Here is a 22,932-nt window from a genome sequence, read left to right on the forward strand (position 1 = left end):
GTATTCTTGGGCTTCTCTTGTGGCTCAGCTGGTAAAGAATACGTCTGCAATGTGGGAGAACTGGGTTTGATCCTTGGGTTGGGAAGATCCCATGGAGAAGGGAAGCGCTACCTGTTGTAGAAACCAGTACTCCAGAAACCAAGCACCACACTCAGAGAGCTGGAGAACTCAGGTTTATTATGCCAGCGGGCCCAGAGGAGTTAACACTCCAAGCTCTGAGCCCCAAACAAAGGGGTTACAGAGTTTTTATACATGGACAGGCGTGATTAAGTGGGTTTGCGGGTTTGTAGGGGCTAGGGCGGTTGCACAGAGCAGGACAAGGGTGAGTGATATAAGCTCCAGTTCCTAGTGTTATGAGTCCCCACTTTCTGAGACCTACGTGATCCAGACTTTGCAAGGAACAGGCTGAGTTACAGAGGCAGAAGGAGCAGGAGGTTATGTAAAAAATTTAACTTTTCCTCTTCACTCCCCACTCTTGATGCTTCTATCACTCATTGTAGAAAGCATCATCTCATGTTTTGGTAAGACATTCAGAGATCCCCTCAATATAGGGGGCTATATTGAGCTATTACCATTTGTAACTTTACGGACTCAATTTGAGAGGTTATGAACTGGGTGATAGCTTTGAGAATACAAGGGCCAGACGAGTGCTGCAAAGAACATGAAGAGAGGATCAGTTAAAGGGAGAAGCCACAATGCCCAGCTCCAGATATTGTTCCAATTACCCCAGGAATTTGCTAGTTCTTCTCTCCTCTTCATGATTCATTCCCTTAGCTGTTGGGCCATGTCCCTGACTAATTCTGATTGGTTTACATAAAAGCAGTATTCTTCATTTAAGAAGAGGCAGAGTCCTCCCTTTTCAGCTGGCAGTAGGTCTGCTGCTGCTGCTAAGTCACTTCAGTCGTGTCCGACTCTGTGTGACCCCATAGACTGCAGCCCACCAGGCTCCCCCATCCCTGGGATTCTCCAGGCAAGAACACTGTAGTGGGTTGCCATTTCCTTCTCCAATGCATGAAAGTGAAAAGTGAAAGTGAAGTCGCTCAGTCATGTCTGACCCTTAGCAACCTCATGGACTGCAGCCTACCAGGCTCCTCCGTCCATGGGATTTTCCAGGCAAAAGTACAGGAGTGGGGTGCCATTGTCTTCTCCGAGAATCGATCATAAGAAACATCTAATAAGAATGAGGCTTCCCCACTACAGTGAGGTAACAGACAGCTAACCGGGGCTCAGTGTCTTTTGTGGGCGAAGACCATTGTTTTTGGAACCAGACCTTGAGGGGATTTTCAGGTTCCTGAACTGTTTTCCAGTTGTCCTCATTACAGGAGGCCACTGCCTTCTTGACTCTGGTGTGGTGGATCCAAGGGATGACGCCTGTAACTGTAACAGCAGTAGAGGTTGTCAGGACGACTGTGAGAAGGCCTGTCCAAACTGGCTGAAGTGGTTCTTTTTTCCAATGTTTTAACTCATACCTCATCTCCTGGCTTATAGGGATGAACCCAATTTCCCAAAGGAATGGGTGTCCTTTTTAAGGTTTCTCGGGACAAATGGTGGAAAACTTTTCCCAGGGCCTGGAGATGTTGAGATATCTCCAGGTCAGCTAGTTGTTGGTGGTCTCCCTTGAGCTTTTCTATCACTGGGAGTGGTCTCCCGTATAAGATCTCAAAGGGAGACTAGCCTGAGGACCTCGGGGTGCCTTTACGGAGGGCGGTAAGAGTCCACAGAATGATAAGGCAGCTTGTTCTAGCGCTGTCTGGGTGTTGGCCGGGGGGTATTCTTGTCGTACAACTACTTGGAGAAACAAATTTAACAAGAAAGTTAAAGATACATGGCCCAAAGATGAATAGAAGTAGGAAAGCTGCTGAGGGGCTAGCCAGGAGAACCAGATCCAGACATTGATTTGTGACATTGGTGTTTCTCTAGGTTTGGAAGATGCAAGAATTTGGACTCACAAAAATCTTCACCTGAAAACATCTGACAATCTGAAGGCCTGTTTGTTTGTTTTTTTTTCCAGAGCACTGAGTGCCTTATTTTTTGTCTCCATCCTGAACTCCTTTCAAGGGGGTGTTGAAGGTCAGCATCTTGTATTGGTCATGATTTAGTCTTTGTAGAGGCAGCTGGCAAGGGCAAACTTCCAGTCGGCAGGGCCCCTTCATAGCCACATATGTGACTGTGTCTTGTGGGTTTTCATGGTCATTGTGTCCCGTGGTGCTGGGAGGGCTCATTTCCGGTCTAACAAAGATTCTATTGATAGGCCACTCAAATGTGTTGTCACTAGGCCAGGCCTTGTAGGTAGCAAAAATCTCTGGACCATACCTGTCTTACTAGCCTCTTGGTCCAGGAAAATATTTCCTCTTGTTGCTTCTTCCCCTGTCTAGAGTTACATTATTACAATTATTGATCTCATATGGAACTGCATATCAGCATTTTATCACAGGCTCATCACACATTTGGTAACATAAGAAATAATCTTTTGAAACAATCTACATAGAAAATAATATAGCTAGCAGTTATTAGTAAAGTCATAAGCAAGAATTTAAGTCAAAAACTCTCATTGGATATAGCCTGGTATTCCCCAGGTCAATTGACTCAGTTAAATGATTATGCTGCTGCTACTGCTTGCTAAGTCACTTCAGTTGTGTCTGACTCTGTGCAACCCCATAGACAGCAGCCTACTAGGCTCCTCTGTCCCTGGGATTCTCCAGGCAAGAACACTGGAGTGGGTTGCCATTTCCTTCTCCAATGCATGAAAGTGAAAAATGAAAGTGAAGTCGCTCAGTCGTGCCCAACTCTTAGCGACCCCATGGACTGCAGCCTACCAGGCTCCTCTGTCCATGGGATTTTCCAGGCAAGAGTACTGGAGTGGGTTGCCATTGCTTTCTCCGTAAATGATTACAGCTAAGTGTTAATCTCCTGGTTGTATATCATGGAGCATCTGACCTTTATCCAAAGACTGGTTACTGACATAAGCTTTAGAAATAATCTTAGAGTGTCCTTTTTAATAACTTAATTAAACCTTTTAGCAATATAATATAACAAGGAACTATTTCAGAAGTGCCTTAGTAAGCACAGACCTTAATTAGCAAAACTAGAACTTAATATTCAATGAAACATAATTTTTTCTTTTCTTTTTTTTTGAAGAACTCATTGTAAAGGCATTAACACTGTAGCCAGGGAAGGCTTTAACCCATCAAATAAAAATGAGGTCTGTCAGGGAGCCAGAAAAAGCCAAGCTACTGTCTTGGATTTCCCATAGCCCTGGCTCTTTGATTTTTAGCTGTTGTTTATCCATTTTTAATTTCCTGATTTAGGAGCAGACTATTACCATGTTTTAAGAACATCAAGATAGCAAAAGTCCAACCGTGAGGGATTATTTTTTTATAGAAGCAGAATGAGCTTTGTCTACATGTACCATAATCTTAAATAATGTTTATTTACTTTACCAAAGTAACAAAAAGATTTTAAAAACAAATAAAATCACTTAAAGGCAAAGAAATTCATAATCTGTTATCAAAAGCTGCATTCTAAGAAAACTTCATTCTCTAAACAGAAAGAAGACCAAATTCCAGTCTGGTACCAGCTTACTGTTAATAACAAAATTTGTTTATCTGCTTAATCTTAGAAAGTCTTTTCATATATTTTGAAAAACTAGTAGTATTCTTCTAAAGGCATGAGAGTAAAACCATAGGAGGCATGTTTAAAATCTGGTTCTATTGCAACTGATAAAGAAACCTGGTCATAACACTTTAATATGATAACTAGAATTATATTTGTATTTTATCATGGCATATCAGATCTATATGAATTTCACATAATTTTAGGGTATCTATATTGTAACATCAACCATACAGTATAACCTGAAAAGATTTATCACCCCTTCAACAGTACTTCTCATGTAATTTAACATGTCCAATGAACCCAGGTAGCTTAATAGCTCTTTGGGATGTTTCAGGGGCCCTCTGGAAGCATCCCAAAGCTAGCTGGAAGTCAAGTTATTTGGAAGTTTTGTTGATAAATATCAAAAGAGTTTATAACACTTAGTCAGGTAGGATCATATAAGTTACTGTGAAATAATAGTTATTCACTTAGCCAAAGTTAACAAAAGATTTCAAAGGTAAATATAGAACAGATCAATTAAGAGGTAAAGAAACTTAAATCTATTATTAAAAGCAGTTCAGCATCTGAAGAAAGTATGTCCTCTTAACAGAGAGAAAGGCCAAATTCAAGTTTTTGTGCCAGCTTACTTTAAACTCATTTAGGTAAACTTAATTAAATTTATTTTAAACTCAGTCCTAACCATGCGTAAAACTTTTTTTCAGGGTCCACTTTCCACAAACCTTTTAATTACTTTCTGTAACAGCTACCTGTAAGTCAGACCTACTTTATTTTCCCTTTATAAAATGTAATTTTATTCTTATATCTTCTTTAGCAAAAGCATACATCCTACTTCCTTATTAGATTAACAAACAAACATTAATACTAGATATTTAATATTGAATATTTCCAAGTTTATGTGAATCTGAAATTTATTTAGGTTAATTTTTCTTGTATTTAGAATTGTTTGATTTGTAAGTACTTACTTTTCTTTAGGCCAATTAAATTAGAACCCATTTACAACGTAAACAATATTATCAGAAAAAAACAAAAGACATACACTGAGACATACATAAATCCAGACAGACAGACTGACAGAGATCTTATAGTTTTTTTGTTTGAGATTTAAAATATCTCTTTGACCCCTTTTTTTCTTTGCTTGAAGTTCTAATTTGCCCAAGGCTGAGGTTTCAGGCAAAGTTGGCTGTGTATTTCAAGGACATGGAAAGGGTTAACTTCAAGCTTTTTCCTAGGCAGGCCTTTTAACAAGCTGCTGCTGCTGCTGCTGCTAAGTCGATTCAGTAGTGTCCGACTCTGTGCGACCCCATAGACAGCAGCCCATCGTTGTTTTTAATTGCATATGCAAAAAGAATTGGTTTTGCAGTTTCCAAGAAGAAAAATTTCTCTCACTCTGTTCAATCAGCAATCACACACTCACAATCATTCAGAGGCTATCACAATGCCTCCTTTCTCCCGAGTCTTCAGGTTTCCTTAACTGTTGCTCCCTTCCTGGGAGCTCCAGGGAGGTTATTAGTCACAATACCTCTCTTCTCCCGGGTCCCCAGTTCTCGCTATCTGATGTTCCCTTCCTGGGAGCCCAAGGAGGTGATCAGTCTCCTCTTTTGCCCGTTGGGGTAGGTCCTCACTGGGGACTGGCCCCGGAGCTTTACCTTATCCTGTGGCCATTCCTGGTGAGTTGGTCCATCCCTCCAGTGAGTCCATTCGGGGCTTGGCCATCCGGAGAGTCGGAACACGGGTCCAAAAGAGAACCCGGAATACCGTCAGGTGGTGTGCCTCCTCCTTCTTCTCAGGGTTCCTTCACTCCAGCCCGGCTGAGCCACCAGTCCAGTGACTCAAGGGGCCGGCGTGGTTGGAATCTTGCTGGGGCCTCCAGAAATGTTGTAGAAACCAAGCATCACACTCAGAGAGTTGGAGAACTCAGATTTACTATGCTGGCGGGCCCAGAGGAGTTAACACTCCAAGCTCTGAGCCCCAGACAAAGGGGTTACAGAGTTTTTATACACGGACAGGCATGATTAAGCGGGTTTGCGGTTTTGTAGGGGCTAGGGCAATTGCAAAGAGCAGGACAAGGGTAAGTGAGATAAGCTCCAGTTCCTAGTATTGTGAGTCCCCACTTTCTGAGACCTACGTGATTCAGACTTTGCAAGGAGCAAGCTGAGTTACAGAGACATAAGGGGCAGGAGGTTATGTAAAAATTTTAACTTTTCCTCTTCATACCCCTCCAGTATTCTGGCCTGGAGAATTCCATGGACAGTCCATGGGGTCACAAAGAGTCAGACACAACTGAGCAACTTTCACTTCGCTTTCTCACTTGCTGGATGGCTCCCTTCAGTAGATTCCAGCGTAAGGATGTGCGTGCACTCTAAGTTGCTTCAGTCGTGTCCGACTCTTTGCAACCCTATGGACTGCAGCCCACCAGGCAACTCTGTCTGTGGGATTCTCCAGGAAAAATTACTGGAGTGGGTTGCCATTTCCTATTCCAGGGGATCTTCCCAACCCAGGGATCAAATCCACGTCTCTTGTGTCTCCTGCATTGGCAGGCAGGTTCTTTACTACTAGTGCTATCTGGGAAGCCCCCAGAGAAAGGATATATGAATGTAAGGCTACATGGAAACTTAGTATATCTAGCTTTTTACTAACTATAGCTATTAAGACTAGCGTTTTACTCCTACCTTGATTGATACTTTGAATTAGTACAGAATTATAGGTTGAAATTATTTTCCAGAATAATTTTGACAGCACTGTATTACTGCACACATTGAAAATTTTCTGCCATTCTAAAATTTTTGACACTCTGGATGCATCTTGTCTGTTCTCCCTGAAAGATGTAGGATCTTCTCTTAGCCTAGACGTTCTGAAATGTCATAATAACATGCCTTCTTCATTGTTCAAGGCATTCAGTAGGCTCATTGAATTTAAATACCCATGCCTTCCAGTTCTGATCATTTTAAGGGTTGCTTCTTTGATTATTACTTTTTACTTCTGCTTTCTCCCTTCTAGGTTCATAAAACTCCTTTTAGTTATACACTGGGACCTCCTAGATTGAGGAATATTTCCTCTCCTCTCTTCATCCCTGTGTATTTTTTGTTTTACTTTCTATAAGAATTTCTCCACTTTACGTTATAAACATTCTAATGAAGTCTATAATATTATATTTTTACTTATGAGATTCTTTTTGTCCTCCGATTGCTCTGTTTTATAGCACCCTCTTCTTATTTCAGTGATACAGTATCTTCCCCTTTCTGTGTGCATGCCAAGTCACTTCAGTCGTGCCCAACTCTTTGCGACCCCATGGACTGTAGCCCACCAGGCTCCTCTGACCATGGGATTCTCCAGGCAAGAACACTGGAGTGGGTTGCCATGCCCTCCTCCAGGGGATCTTCCCGACCCAGGGATTGAGCCCGTGTCACCTGCAGCTCCTGCATTGCAGGCAGATTCTTTACCTGCAGTGACCACTAGGGAAGCCCCTTCCCATTTTTACAAGAGTATAAGTTTTGATGTACTTCAAATACTTCGCTCTGTGCTTTGCCTTTGTTTCCTCTATTCTTTTCACCATTACTTTGTTTTGATCTGTAATTCACAGTGCAAGCAAGCTTTGATTCTTGACAGTCTTTTCATATGTTAAATTAAAAAAAAATAAACAATAAAAGGTAGTTGGAGAAATTCCCTGGCTCTTCAACGGTTGGAAGTCTACATTTTCACTGCCGATGGCCCAGATTCGATCCCTGGTCAGGGAACTAAGATCCCACAAGCCACACAGTATGGCCAAAAAAACAAAACAAAAGAAAAAAGAAGGTAGTGGGAAGCTCAGTGTGGATGAGCAGGACTGGTTGGTTAATGGTTTCATTGTGTGTTGCTCAGTGGTGACCCAGTTGATCAGTAGTTGACCCTCACCTCCTCAAATATGGATCTTTTCCAGAAGGCCCTTCAGTTACTCCAGAAAAAAGCCCAAGTTCTTACCTACGGGAGTACAAGCCAGGCTGCCAGTGTTCTGAAAAACAAATGGGGAAATGGAACTGTGGTTTCGTATTCAAAGACTTTCTCTTAATCTTGTTTTCAGTGTTGGCCCTTCTGTTCTCTGCTATGACTAGTCAGTACAAGAAGGGAAGAAAAAATACTTATGGGCTAAAAAGGAGGGTATTGATTTTGTCTATATCAATTGTCTTATTAACAAGATTGGAAGACACAAAGTCAATACACAAGAACCAATTGCATTTTTATATACTACTGGGGCTTCCCAGGTGGCACTAGTGGTAAAGAATCTGGCTGCCAATGCAGACGACAAAAAAGACGTTAAGATCCCTGGGTCAAGAAGATCCCCTGGAACATGGAAGCAACCTGGATGTCCATCAGCAGACGAATGGATAAGAAAGCTGTGATATATATACACAATGGACTATTACTCAGCCATTAAAAAGAATACATTTGAATCAGTTCTAATGAGGTGGATGAAACTGGGGCCTATTATACAGAGTGAAGTAAGCCAGAAAGAAAAACACCAATACAGTATACTAACGCATATATATGGAATTTAGAAAGATGGTAACGATAACCCTGTATGTGAGACAGCAAAAGAGACACTGATGTATAGAACAGTCTTTTGGATTCTGTGGGAGAGGGAGAGAGTGGGGTGATTTGGGAGAATGGCATTGAAGCATATATAATATCATATATGAAATGAATCGCCAGTCTAATTTCGATGCAGGATACAGGATGCTTGGGTCTGGTGCACTGGGATGACCCAGAGGGATGGTATGGGGAGGGAAGTGGACTGGGGGGTTCAGGATGGGGAACACGTGTACACCTGTGGCAGATTCATGTTGTATGGCAAAACCAATACAATATTGTAAAGTAAAGAAAATAAATCCTAAAAAAAGAAAAGAAGATCCCCTGGAATCAGAATTGGCAACCATTTCATTATTCTTGCCTGGAAAACTCCATGGACAGAGGAGTCTAGTGGGCTATAGTCCATGGGACTGGAAAGAATTCGACACAATTAAGCACATACTACCAATTAACAGTTAGAAATGAAAATTTTAAAACAGTACCACTTACACTATCACCAAAAATGTGTGAGATATTAGGGATAAAGCTACTAAGTTATCTTCAGGACCTTTTTTTCAAAAAGATCATGAAATACGTCAAACACTTAAATGAATAGAGAGAGAAACAATGTGGATGGATCAGAACATTCAAAATGCTTAAAATGTCAGTTCCTCCAAAAATGATCTATAGGTTCAATGCAATTCTAATCAAAACCATAGTAGGATTTCTTTTATAGAAATATCAAGCTTATTCTAAAATTTATGTAAAAAGGCAAAGGAAATATAATACTTTATATTATAATATAAATATCATTTCAAGATGATTTTGAAAAACAGAAACAAAGTTGAAGGATTCACATCAGCTGATTTCAAGATATACTAAATCTACAGCCATCAAGACATTGTGATATTAATGAGAGTTGAGACACAGTCAGCTTCCCAGGGGGCACAGTGGTAAAGAATCCACCTGTCAATGCAGGAGACTTGGGTTCGATCCTTGGGTTGGGATGATTCCCTGGAAGAGGAAATGGCAGCCCACTTCAGTGTTCTTGCCTGAAAAATTCCATGGACCAAGGGGCATGACAGGCTATACTCTACGGGGTTGCAAAGAGTCAATCATGACTGAGCTACTGAGTGTGCGCGCGCGCGCACACACACACACACACACAGGTAAGTGGAACAAAATAGAACATTCATAAGAAGACACATATTTATATGGTCAATATATGAGGCTATGGAGAAACTGGAACCATTTTGTACTGATAATGAGAATGTAAAATTGTGCAACCACTATAAAAAAGTAGGATGGAAGTGTCTTTAAAATTTCAGAATAGAATTACCATATGATCCAGCAATCTCATTTCTGGGTATATATATACAAAAGAATTGAAAGCAAAATCTTAAAGAGAGATTTGCACACCCATGTTTATTGCAGTATTATTGAAAATAGCAAAGAGGTCCAAACAACCCAAATGTTCCTTGACAGATCAATGGATAAAGAAAATGTGATATATAAATGCAACAGAATATTATTCAGCCTTTCATGAATAATATTCATGTGACATGCTATGATGTGGATAAACCTTTAGGATATTATGCTACATTGAAATAAGCCAGCCACAAAAAGACAAATATTGAATGATTCCATTTATATAAGATACCCTAGTAGTAAATCTCACAGAAACAAAGCGTAGAATGGTGGTTTCCAGGGGCTGAGTTGAGGAGGAAATGTGGACTTTTTAGTCAATGCATACAGGGTTTCAGTTCTTCAAAATGAAAAAGTTGTGGAGATCTGTTGCCCAACAACGTTAATGTGGTTGACACTACTGAAATATACACTTAGAAATGGTTAAGATGGTGAACTGTTACATATTTTTGAAAATTTGCTTACATATTTTAAAATGTTTTTTTAGCTTTTTTGTGTGTGTTGGGGTATAGCCGTTTAACAATGTTGTGATAGTTTCAGGTGAACAGTGAAGGGACTCGGTCATACATAAACAAATATCCATTCTCCCCCCAACTCCCCTCCCCATCCAACCTGCCACAGAACATTGATCAGAGTTCCATGTGCTATACAGTAGGTCCTTGTTGGTTACCCACTTTAAATATAGCACTGTATCCATGTCCATCCCAAACTCCCTAATTATCCCTTTCCCATACTTTCCCCTCTAAAATGTTTTTAAATGAAGGAGAAATGAAAACATTCTCAGGTAAACAAAGACAGAGACCCACTACTAAAAAGATAAAGAGTATCAGTCCTCATGCGAAGAGTTGACTCATTGGAAAAGACTGATGCTGGGAGGGATTGGGGGCAGGAGGAGAAAGGGACGACAGAGGATGAGATGGCTGGATGGCATCACTGACTCGATGGACATGAGTCTCAGTGAACTCCGGCAGTTGGTGATGGACAGGGAGGCCTGGCGTGCTGCGATTCATGGGGTCACAAAGAGTAGGACACGACTGAGCGACTGATCTGATCTGATCTGATCTGATCAGTCCTTTAGGCTGAAATAAAGGACACTAATTTGAAACCATGTGAGGAAATAAAGAATTCTGGTAAAAGTAACAACTTAAGTAAATATAAAAGTTAATGTTAATTTAATTTTGGTTTGTAATTCTTTCTTTCCTATATGATTTAAAATACAATTACATAAAACTATAATTACAAATCTACTGATGGGCACACAATGTATAAATATGTAATGAGAATGACAAAGCTATATATATATATATATATGTGTGTGTGTGTGTGTGTGTGTGTGTGTGTGTGTGTGTGTGTATGCCAATATGCCAGCTTTTTCACTCTCCTCTTTCACTTCCATCAAGAGGTTCTTTAACTCCTCTTCACTTTCTGCCATAAGGGTGGTGTCATCTGCATATCTGAGGTCACTGTATTTATCCCAGCAATCTTGATTTCAGCTAGTGCTTTATCCAGCCCGGCATTTCACATGATGTACTCTGCATAGAAGTTAAAAAAGCAGGGTGATAATATACAGCCTTGACCTACTCCTTTCCCAATTTGGAACCAGTCCATTGTTCCATGTCTGGTTCTGTTGCTTCTTGACCTGCATACCAGTTTCTCAGGAGGCAGGCAAATGAGTGAGTGAAAGTTGCTCAGTCATGTCTGACTCTTTGCAACCCCATGTATTATACAGTCCATGAATTCTCCAGGCCAGAATACTGGAGTGAGTAGCCTTTCCCTTCTCCAGGAGACCTTCCCGACCCAGGGATCAAACCCAGGTCTCCTGCACTGCAGGCAGATTCTTTACCAGCTAAGCCACAAGGAAAGCCCGGAGGCAGGTAAAGTGGTCTGGTATTCCCATCTCTGGAAGAATTTTCCAGTTTATTGTGATTCATAAGTCAAAGGCTATGGCGTAGTCAGTAAAGCAGAAGTAGGTGTTTTTCTGGAACTCTGTTGCTTTTTCTATGATCCAACAGATGTTGGCAATTTGATCTCTGGTTCCTCTGCCTTTTCTAAATCCAGCTTGAACATCTGGAAGTTCTTGGCTCACATACTGTTGAAGCCTGGCTTGGAGAATTTTGAGCGTTACTTTGCTATATATATGTGTGTATATATATATATATATATGTATGTATATATATAGTAGTAGCAAAGTTTTCATATGCTGTTGAAATATATTAATTCAAAATAGATTGTTATAAATTAAGGTATTTAATTGTACATCCCAGGGCAACCATTAAGAAATAAACTTTAGGGAAATGCAAATCAAAAACAATGGGATATCATTTCACACCTATTAGGATAACTGAAATTAAAAAACAAAATGACAGAAAATAAGTCTTGGAGAGGATATGGAGAAATTGGAACCTTCATACGCTGCTGGTGGGAAGGTAAAATACTGCAGCTGCTGTGGACAGTGGTTTGGTTGTTCTTCAAAAAGATAAATATTGAATTCCCACATGACCTAGCAATCCCAATCTTAGCTGTATACCCAAGAGAACTGAAACCATGTATTCATAGAACAATTTGTATACAAATGTTCAAAGCAGCATTATTCTTATAAGCTGAAAAGATGAAATAATCCTAATGTCAAACAACTATGAACTGATAAGTAAAATGTGACATATCTATACAATGGAACACAACCACAAAATGAATGAAATGCCAATACATGCTACAACCTGGATAAATCTTGGAAACAAACTATGCTCAGTGAAAGAAGCCAGACACAAAAAGTCACATATTGTATGGTTTCATGCATATGAAATGTCCATAATAGGCAAATCCAAAGAGATAGACAGTAGAGAATCCACCTGCAATGCAGGAAACATGGATTCGATCCTTGGGTTGGGAAGATCCCCCTGCAGAAGGGAATGGCTAGCACTCCAGTATTCTTGCCTGGAGAATCCCATGGACAGAGGAGCCTGGAGGGCTATAGTCCACGAGGTTGCAAAGAGTGTGAAATGACTAAGTGACTAACACTTTCAGTTTCACTTTCATAGATCCAAAAAGTGGCTTAGAATGCTTTCCAGGGGCTGAGGAAAGGGAGGAATTGGGAGTGATTGCTTAAAGGGCACGGGCTTTCTTTTGGAACTGATGAAAATATTCTTGAACTACGTATTCATGACACTGGCCCAACACTGTAAATATACTAAAAGTCACAAAATATCATCTGTATTATATTTAAAATGGTGAATTTTATGTTAATTTTACCTCAATTAAAATATTGAATTATACACTTAAGATGAATACATTTTATTATAGATACAAGATACATCAATAAAGTTTTTTAAAAAAGAGTATTGATATTTAAATTCTCATTCAACAATCTTTTGCTCTTCTTGGCCATTTGTTCTTTCACATTAATCTTAGGCTCAACTTTTGAAATTTGTCATTATTGCAATTATATGTTTGTTTATGTATTTATTTTGGCTGCATCAGGTCTTAGTTGCAGCATGCATGGCATGTGGGATCTTAGTTCTCCAATCAGGGATCAAACCCATGTCTCCTGCACTGCAAGGTGGATTCGTAACCACTGGACCACCAGGGAAGTTCCATGTGTTTATTATTTAGCCAGCCCACTGTTTGACCCTCTCACTAGAATATAAGTTCCAAGACCATATCTGTGATCATCACTGTGTCCTCTGACTTTAGCATAGCAACTGCCATATAGTAGACAATAAACATTTGTAGATATAATGAAAAAATGACAGCTCAGAATATTACTTGTATTCTCTTAGGATTAGGGACGTGAATACGGCATTCATTTCAAAGGAGGACAAACTTGATTAGAAATCAGAATTATTGGCCTTCACAAAATAAACCAAATCAAAGGTTTTTTTCCTCATCTCAGAAAACATGGATACAGCCTCAGCCTCAAGCTCACAGCAAGCAGGCAACCTCCCTTTTGAACCTTGGTAAGGAATCTCAGCTATGCACACTCTCACAGTTTTTCTCCATATTCCTATCATACATTGATGACTATATAATTCATTGTCTAAACTGGAACCCTTATGAGACATAAAGGTGAGAAACTGGGTATTCAAATGAACAATGGCCAGACGCTGTAAAACAAAACAGAAAAACTATGCTCTGATTTATAATCTGCAGCAACCAGCCCAGGAAACCAACCTGCTATCTACAAGTTAGACTTATAGGAAGTGAGAACAATATCTCTAGCAAACAGTCCCAGAAGCCAAACCATAAACCCTGTAGCATTGGTCCTGAATGTCTAGGACTCCACTGACAGGACTCACCAGAAAAATCAAATATGCTCCCCTAAGTAGTCACCTGGGCTTCCCAGGTGGCACAGTGGTAAAGAATCCGCCTGCCAATGCAGGAGACACAAGAGATGCAGATTAGATTTCTGGATCAGGAAGATCCCCGGGAGTAGGAAATGGCAACCCTTCTAGTATTATGGTGGGCTATAGTCTATGGGGTCACAAAGAGTCAAACACAACCGAGGGACTGAGCACACACAACTAGTCACAGAGATGCCCTGCTCTTTAGTTAGCCCTTCCACAGCTTCTCCATGCCAACAGCCTTTAGTCAGCACACATCTGAAACCTTCCCTTCTCTCAGCTATGGCGCTTTCCCAGTCCTTTACCTGCCTTTGAGTCTCTGCCAAAATGCACGTGATTTTTGCAATCTTTGAATAGTCCTTGCCTATTCTCATTTGGGTGACTTTCACTCATTTCCATGAAAGGAATACTCTTAATAACTGTGCCAAGGACTTCCCTGGCAGTCCAGTGGTTAAGATGTCATCTTCCAGTGCAGGGGGTGCAAGTTTGATCCATATTTGGGGAACTAAAATCCCACATGCCACAGAGTGTGGCCAAAAACTAAAATAAAATAACTTGTGCTGGGACTTCCCTGGTGGTCCAGTGTTTAAGACTCCATGCTCCCATTGCAGGGGACAGGGGTCCAATCCCTGGTCAGGGACGATCCCACATGCTGCAAGGCATGGACAAAATAATGATTGTGATGGGTCAAGAGGCAAAAATTGGGACTATTTTGAGTAAATCAGAACACATATCACCTTAATTAAGAAGCACAATTAGACAAGAGGCTATTTACTAGTGAGGTACAAGGTTTGGGAGGGCAAAGATGTGAAAAATAGATAGTAAAATGTGTGACTACCACTAGGTGGGATTGTGCCATCAAAGAATGGAGGACAATTAACTTATAGGAAGTTCTTGAGATGTACATGCACTCAGGTTACTGTTCAGCAATCTTTTTGGTTTATCTGTATGGTACTGTAAAATCTGAATACTGGAATTGATGTAAAATTATCTTCAGGGCAATAATTAATGGAAATAACTCCAAAGGAAAATGTTATAGCATACCATTATTGATGCTGAGCATTAACTTACTTTGAATTATTGCCTACTGCACCTGATGCAATAAATGGGTGAAAAATACTCCTTGCCCTTAACAGGTTTGCATTCTAGAGTACTTAAGGTCCAAATAAGTTATATAATTTTCAGGGCCCTGTACAAAATTAAAATAAGGGGCCTCTTGTTCAAACTGTATTAAGAATTTCAGGATAGCAATTGTGGAGCATTAACCCGGTGTTGAGCCCTTTCTGAGCACAAAGCTCTTTGCAACTGCACAGGTCACACACCCATGAAGCTCACCCCAAATATAGGGTAGTACTCTCAAACAAATTATGGTCTAATCAACTATGCTGCTTGGTATATGTTGTAATGCTGCTGGGCCTGTTTTATTCTATGTAGTACATTTGGTACTCAGTCCCTCAGTTGAGTCCGACTCTTTGTGACCCATAGACCGTAGCCCGACAAGCTCCTCTGTCCATGGGATTTCCCAGGCAAGAATAATGAAGTGGGTTGCCATTTCCCCAGTTCATGGGTCTCAAAGAGTCTGACTTGACTGAGTGACTAACACTTAGTGGGCTTCCCAAGTGGCGATAGTGGTAAGAATCTGCCTGCTGATGCAGGAGACATAAAAGACATGGGTTCAATTCCTGGATCAAGTGGAGGATCTCCTCAAGCAGGAAATTGCAGCCTGCTCTAGTAGTCCTCTCAGGGTGCACCATTAGGGGCAGGATATGGCTGATGGCATTATGGCCACAACATTCTTTGTTTACTAAAATGGCAGGCAACATTCTTTATCCACACTGTCAACATTTCACCACCTTCTCTTAATTCCATCTCCTCTCCACACCTCAATGCACTACTTCAGTTCAGTTCAGTTCACTTGCTCCGTCTTTTCTGACGCTTTGCGACCCCATGAACTGCAGCACTCCAGGCCTCCCTGTCCATCACCAACCCCCTGAGCCTACCCAAATTCATGTCCATTGAGTCGGTGATGCCATCCAACCGTCTCATCCTCTGTCGTCCCCTTCTCCACCTGCCTTCAATCTTTCCCAGAATCAGGGTCTTTTCAAATAAGTCAGTTCTTTGCATCTGGTGGCCAAAGTATTGGAGTTTCAGCTTCAACATCAGTCCTTCCAATGAATACCCAGGACTCATCTCCTTTAGGATGGATTGGTTGGATCTCCTTGCAGTCCAAGGGACTCTCAAGAGTCTTCTCCAACACCACAATTCAAAAGCATCAATTCTTCAGTGCTCAGCTTTCTTTATAGTCCAACTCTCACATCCATACATGACTATTGGAAAAACCATAGCCTTGACTAGATGGACCTTTGTTGGCAAAGTAATGTCTCTGCTTTTTAATGTGCTGTCTAGGCTGGTCATAACTTTCCTTCCAAGGAGTAAGTGTCTTTTAATTTCACGGCTGCAGTCACCATCTGCAGTGATTTTGGAGCCCCCCAAAATAAAGTCAGCCACTGTTGCCACTGTTTCCCCATCTATTTGCCATGAAGTGATGGGACCAGATGCCATGATCTTAGTTTTTCTGAATGTTGAGCTTTAAGCCAATTTTTTCACTCTCCTTTTCCATTTTCATCAAGAGGCTCTTTAGTTCTTCTTCACTTTCTGCCATAAGGGTGGTGTCATCTGCATATCTGAGGTTATTGATATTTCTCCCAGAAAACTTGATTACAGCCTGTGCTTCATCCAGCCCACCGTTTCTCATGATGTACTCATGATGTTTCTCATATAAATTAAATAAGCAGGATGACAATATACAGCCTTGAGGTACTCCTTTTCCTATTTGGAACCAGTCTGTTGTTCCATGTCCAGTTCTAACTGTTGCTTCCTGACCTGCATATAGGTTTCTCAAGAGGCAGCTCAGGTGGTCTGGTATTCCCATCTCTTTCAGAATTTTCCAGTTTATTGTGATCCACACAGTCAAAGGCTTTGGCATAGTCAGTAAAGCAGAAGTAGATGTTTTTCTGGAACTCTCTTGCTTTTTTGATGATCCAGTGGATGTTGGCAATTTGATCTCTGGTTCCTCTGCCTTTTCTAAAACCAGCTTGAACATCTGGAAGTTTACAGTTCATGTATTGCTGAAGCCTGGCTTGGAGAATTTTGAGCATTACTTTACTAGCATGTGAGATGAGTGCAATTGTGCGGTAGTTTGAGCATTTTTTGGCATTGCCTTTCTTTGGGATTGGAACGAAAACTGACCTTTTCCAGTCCTGTGGCCACTGCTGAGATTTCCAAATTTTCTGACATATAGGCTGCACTTAATAGTCTCATAAGCCAAGTAAGACCTCAAATAAGAATATTGAGAACACAATTGAAACAAACAAACAGGTAGAAACTAAAGACAGTAAATTTTTTGAAAATTGATTCTTTATTTGTATCTTCTGAGATGCAAGATAAACTTCTTTGCGGGCAAATACATAGTTAAGAAAATCCCGGGCAGTTTCTAGCCCAAGATGGAGTCTGCCAGTGGATGTGCTCAAGGAATTATCTGCCGAAAATACCGTAAGACCAAGCGATTCCCAAATGTAACAGATGGTTTAGTTTTCTGGTTAAGCTAATTTTTTTTTTTTTTGGACACCAAGCCCCTTTGTCGGGACTCACTAACGTGGGTCACTGTGTGCGAAAATAAGCAGGAGGGTGGCGGTGTGTTTTTACCCTGATCTAATCATCACAATTACCCAGCTTCGGTTTTAAGATTCCGGGTCAAGATTAACTAAATTCGCAAACTGTGCGCCTCGACAGGCTAGAAACCTGTTACAGAGGTGGGTGGCCACGCCCCCGCAGGAACCTCCCAGCTCCCGCCGCTGCGCGTGTCCGCAGAGTCGGGAACAATAAAGTTGAGCGTGTTCAAATGGGTCCTTGTATTCCAGGGCCTCTTGGACAAGCCTGTAAAATAAGACTCTGAAAAACTCCCTTCTCTCAAATCTTCATCTTGTTCTTGGTGATTTTTTCCCCGTTTACTCGCGGTACAAAAGTCTTGAAGGGAACGGCGTGGGCTAGGGCGGGTGGGGCGCATTTCCTTGGGCAGCTGGCTCGGCAATCGCCGTGGACAGCCTCGGGGAGGCCCCCGGTTCACGTGAAGTCCGTGCAGCAACAGTAGAGGCAGCTGCGATGAAGCCCAGGCCCGCGAGGTTCGTGGATAATAAACTGAAGCAGCGCGTTATCCAGGTGTGTATCCTGCACGGCCAGCTCTCAGAGTGGTCCGCGTTCGCTGCTCAGGAGCCCCAGAGGCCCTTTCTCGCCGCAGCTGGGAGAAGGGGGGAGGTTTCTAGATCGGACTGACTTGCCGCCAGCGCCAGTCTGGATTCCAGCGTGGGGCTGTTGACGACTCCACTTCTTCGCGGGTGGTTCAAGCCCCTTCCTCCTCATTTTGCGGCCGAGTTTCAAGGCGCAGCCCGAGACCCTGAGAGGCAGCAGCTTGATGAGGGCCTGCCCGGATCTGCCTGACCTCTGTGCAGATCCGTAAAGAGAGTGGAGATGGCGTTTGAGTTTAAAACTTCCTGTCTTGTGTAGTTGGGAAGGAAATGTTCCTCGAAACCTTGTAGGGAAGAATTGCTTTCGGGGTCATAAAGAATACGTTAACTTCCTTTCTTAGGAAACTTGGAGTCAGGTTCGGACACCAGTAAAGACAAGTACTCTGAATCTTACTTCATAACGGGCACTTTACCTGCCTTTTTTTTTTTTTTTGTATTCATAATCGTCAGTGGAATGCATTGTGTGGTAAATGCCTTGGACATTTAGATTACTAAGCACTCAGTTAGAAGGAGGGAGGGACACTTTAAGAGCTATATTCTCACCTTGTTTTTCTTTTACCCTTCCAGCTCCTGTATCGTCAGTTTTTTGAATCTGTTTCTTCCTTTCACCTTTAAATGTTGGAAGTGCCTTGAGCACCTGTGCTCTTACCTTCTCTTTATATTCTATCTATCTGTGCATACTTCTAGGTGATCTCATCCAGTCTAGTACCTTTAAATATTATACATCCATTCATGACTTCAAAATTTATATTATAATCCAGTGCTGATTTTATCTTGAGTTCCAGATTGATATATCCAGCTGCATACTCAACATCTTCTCATGAGTATCTTATAGGATTTCAGCTTAGAGTATTGATCTCCAAACTGTTCTTTTCTTTGTGTTGTTTTATTTCAGTAAATGACATCGCACCATCTATCCATTTGTTAAGGCCCAGAACCTTAAGAATCATTCTGACTCTTGACTTCCTGTAACCAATTAATCAGTGACCTATTTGGCTTTACCTTCGAAATATACTTCAAACCTAATCACTTGGGCTTCCCTGATAACTCAGTTGGTAAAGAATCCAACTGCAATGCAGGAGACCCCGGTTTGATTCCTGGGTCGGGGAGATCCCCTGGAGAAGGGAGAGGCTACCCACTTCAGTATTCTGGCCTGGAGAATTCCGTGGACTACAGTCCATGGGATCGCAAAGAGTTGGACAGGACTTAGAGACTGTCACTTTCTTTCTAACATCCTAGTTCAAACCACACTCCCTTTAGACCGTTGAAATACCTCCTAACTGATCTCACTGTTACTGGTTTTACTTAGTCTGTTCTACACTAAGAGCACCCAGGGAGATCATTTTAAAGGGAAGATTGGAGTGTGCCAGGGTCCTACTCAAAACCCTTCTGTGGACTTTCAGACATCAAGAGTAATCCATCCTAAATAGCCCTTTGTATTTTGGCCCCATCTACCTTTTTGTCCATTGCTTTTTTCCCCCTTTTGTAATCTCCCTTGATTGCACGGTCCTATCCACATGGACCTTCTTAAACTTCTTGGGCACAGGACTTCTGTTTTTGCAGTTTACTCACTTTATTGCTCTTTCTCTGAATGTTCGCACAATTTGCTGCTTCAGTTTATTCAGATCTCTGAGCAGTAACTCCTAATGGCTAAATCCAGTGGCCTCTTCTCAGTTTTTGCCACACTTGACTGCTCTGCAGCGTTTGACATTAGCAGTTTTCCTCTCTTTTTACTTTGGTTCATTATAAAAGTAATAGGGGGACTTCCCTGGTGGTCTGGTGGTTGAGACTCCATGCTCCCAATGCAGAAAACCTGGGTTTGAACACTGGTCAGGGAGCTGGAACCCACATGCCGCATCGAAAACCAGGAATACTGTATGTCACAACTAAGACCTGGCACAGTCAAATAAATAGTAATTTAAAAAATAAGAGTAATAGGTTCTTATGGTTTAAAATAAAGGGAAAGAAAGTGAAGTTGCTTAGTCATGTCCGACTCTTTGCGACCCCGTGGACTGTAGCCCTCCAGGCTCCTCTGTCCCTGGGATTCTCCAGGCAAGAATACTGGCATGGGTTGCCATTTTCTTCTCCAAAAAAAGGGAACTGGAGGGTATAAAATGAGAAGAAAGAATTCTTTTCATCTCCACTCCACTTCTGCATGAGTAATCATGGAGAGTTTCTGTTGTACTTGTCTTAAAATTTTGTATGCATATATGCACTTATAGATTTTTTTTTTTAAATCACACAGGCTCATCTGCATTTCTTCTGCTGCTTGTTTGTTTCATGTAGCAATACGTTTTAGACATCTTTCAAGCAGTACACTTGCCTCCTTTTAACTAGCACATTAATCTATTGCTATATAACAGATTACTCTAAAACTTAGCAGGTTAAAGTGGTTGTAGTCCTGTTGTTTTTTGATTTGAAGTGGGTTTGAGATATATATGTGCAATTCAAGATTGACTGTGGTAAATGACAGCAATCTATAGGAGTCCAGAAAAGGGGACAATTAACTGAAACTGCAGCTTTGGACACCTAGTCTCTTGCCATTGGGGGCATTTATGCAGAGGCAGTTCTCATGTATTAGGGATCCTTGAGAAGAAATTGCTGTATAAAGTGGGGAACCTAAACTAGATAATTAGCAAACATTGAAACTTGTGAGTTGATCACTAAACATTCTAGGTTTGAAATCTGGCCCTGTAACCTACGGGCTGGTAAGCAAGTAAGTGATGCTTTCTAAGGCCCACTTGACTTCACATTCCAGAATGTCTGGCTCTAGGTCAGTGATCACACCATCGTGATTATCTGGGTCGTGAAGATCTTTTTTGTACAGTTCTTCTGTGTATTCTTGCCATCTCTTCTTAATATCTTCTGCTTCTGTTAAGTCCATACCATTTCTGTCCTTTATCGAGCCCATCTTTGCATGAAATGTTCCTTTGGTATCTCTGATTTTTTTGAAGAGATCTCTAGTCTTTCCCATTCTGTTGTTTTCCTCTATCTCTTTGCACTGATGGCTAAAGAAGGCTTTCTTATCTCTTCTTGCTATTCTTTGGAACTCTGCATTCAGATGTTTATATCTTTCCTTTTCTCCTTTGCTTTTCGCTTCTCTTCTTTTCACAGCTGTTTGTAAGGCCTCCCCAGACAGCCATTTTGCTTTTTTGCATTTCTTTTTCATGGGGATGGTCTTGATCCCTGTCTCCTGTACAATGTCACGAACCTCATTCCATAGTTCATCAGGCACTCTATCAGATCTAGGCCCTTAAATCTATTTCTCACTTCCACTGTATAATCGTAAAGCATCACTGTGAACAAAGCTAGTGGAGGTGATAGAATTCCAGTTGAGCTATTCCAAATCCTGAAAGATAATGCTGTGAAAGTGCTGCACTCAATATGCCAGAAAATTTGGAAAACTCAGCAGTGGCCACCGGACTGGGAAAGGTCAGTTTTCATTCCAATCCCAAAGAAAGGCAGTGCCAAAGAATGTTCAAACTACCGCACAATTGCACTCATCTCACACGCTAGTAAAGTAATGCTCAAAATTCTCCAAGCCAGGCTTCAGCAATATGTGAACCGTGAACTGCCTGATGTTCAAGCTGGTTTTAGAAAAGGCAGAGGAACCAGAGATCAAATTGCCAACATCCGCTGGATCATGGAAAAAAGCAAGAGAGTTCCAGAAAAACATCTATTTCTGCTTTATTGACTATAAAAAAATATTTGCTCTATTGACCAAAGCCTTGGACTTTGGTCAGTGTCACAGTCACAATCACAATCACAATCAACTGTGGAAAAATCTGAAAGAGATGGGAATACCAGACCACCTGATCTGCCTCTGGAGAAACCTGTCTGCAGGTCAGGAAGCAACAGTTAGAACTGGACATGGAACAACAGACTGGTTCCAAATAGGAAAAGGAGTATGTCAAGGCTGTATATTGTCACCCTGTTTATTTAACTTATATGCAGAGTACATCATGAGAAACGCTGGGCTGGAAGAAGCACAAGCTGGAATCAAGATTGCCGGGAGAAATATCAATAACCTCAGATATGCAGATGACACCACCCTTATGGCAGAAAGTGAAGAGGAACTCAAAAGCCTCTTGATGAAAGTGAAAGTGGAGAGTGAAAAAGTTGGCTTAAAGCTCAGCATTCAGAAAACGAAGATCATGGCATCCGGTCCCATCACTTCATGGGAAATAGATGGGGAAACAGTGTCAGACTTTATTTTTCTGGGCTCCAAAATCACTGCAGATGGTGACTGCAGCCATGAAATTAAAAGACGCTTACTCCTTGGAAGGAAAGTTATGACCAACCTAGAAAAGGTTGAAAAATTGAAATATTGAAATATCAATATTGAAAAGCAGAGACATTACTTTGCCAACAAAGGTTTTTCTCGTCAAGGCTATGGTTTTTCCTGTGGTCATGTATGGATATGAGAGTTGGACTGTGGAGAAGGCTGAGCACCGAAGAATTGATGCTTTTGAACTGTGGTATTGGAGAAGACTCTTGAGAGTCCCTTGGACTGCAAGGGGATCTAACCAGTCCATTCTAAAGGAGATCAGCCCTGGGATTTCTTTGGAAGGATGATGCTAAAGCTGAAACTCCAGTACTTTGGCCACCTCATGCGAAGAGGTGGCTCATTGGAAAAGTCTCTGATGCTGGGAGGGATTGGGGGCAGGAGGAGAAGGGGACGACAGAGGATGAGATGGCTGGATGGCATC

At 41.4% G+C, this 22,932-nt stretch overlaps 1 protein-coding gene across 6 annotated transcripts in view; it reads left to right on the top strand.

Moving 5' to 3' along the window:
* Positions 1 to 18,043: 18,043 nt before the first annotated feature.
* The window catches only part of NVL (nuclear VCP like), an 87,415-nt gene continuing 82,526 nt past the window's right edge, over positions 18,044 to 22,932 (top strand). For all 6 annotated transcript variants that reach the window (XM_086345181.1, XM_086345179.1, XM_086345182.1 and 3 more), the window contains exon 1: positions 18,044 to 18,137. Coding sequence is in view for 2 of the 6 variants with exons in the window: in XM_086345179.1 (XP_086201305.1) it covers positions 18,081 to 18,137 (57 nt within the window). In the remaining 4 variants the exon portion in view is untranslated. The remainder of the gene's footprint in view (positions 18,138 to 22,932) is intronic.

Source organism: Bos grunniens, chromosome 16 (genome assembly GCF_055505025.1).
Source record: "Bos grunniens cultivar Pamir isolate PY7600 chromosome 16, Bosgru_T2T1.0, whole genome shotgun sequence".
NCBI classification, from domain to species: Eukaryota; Metazoa; Chordata; class Mammalia; order Artiodactyla; family Bovidae; genus Bos; species Bos grunniens.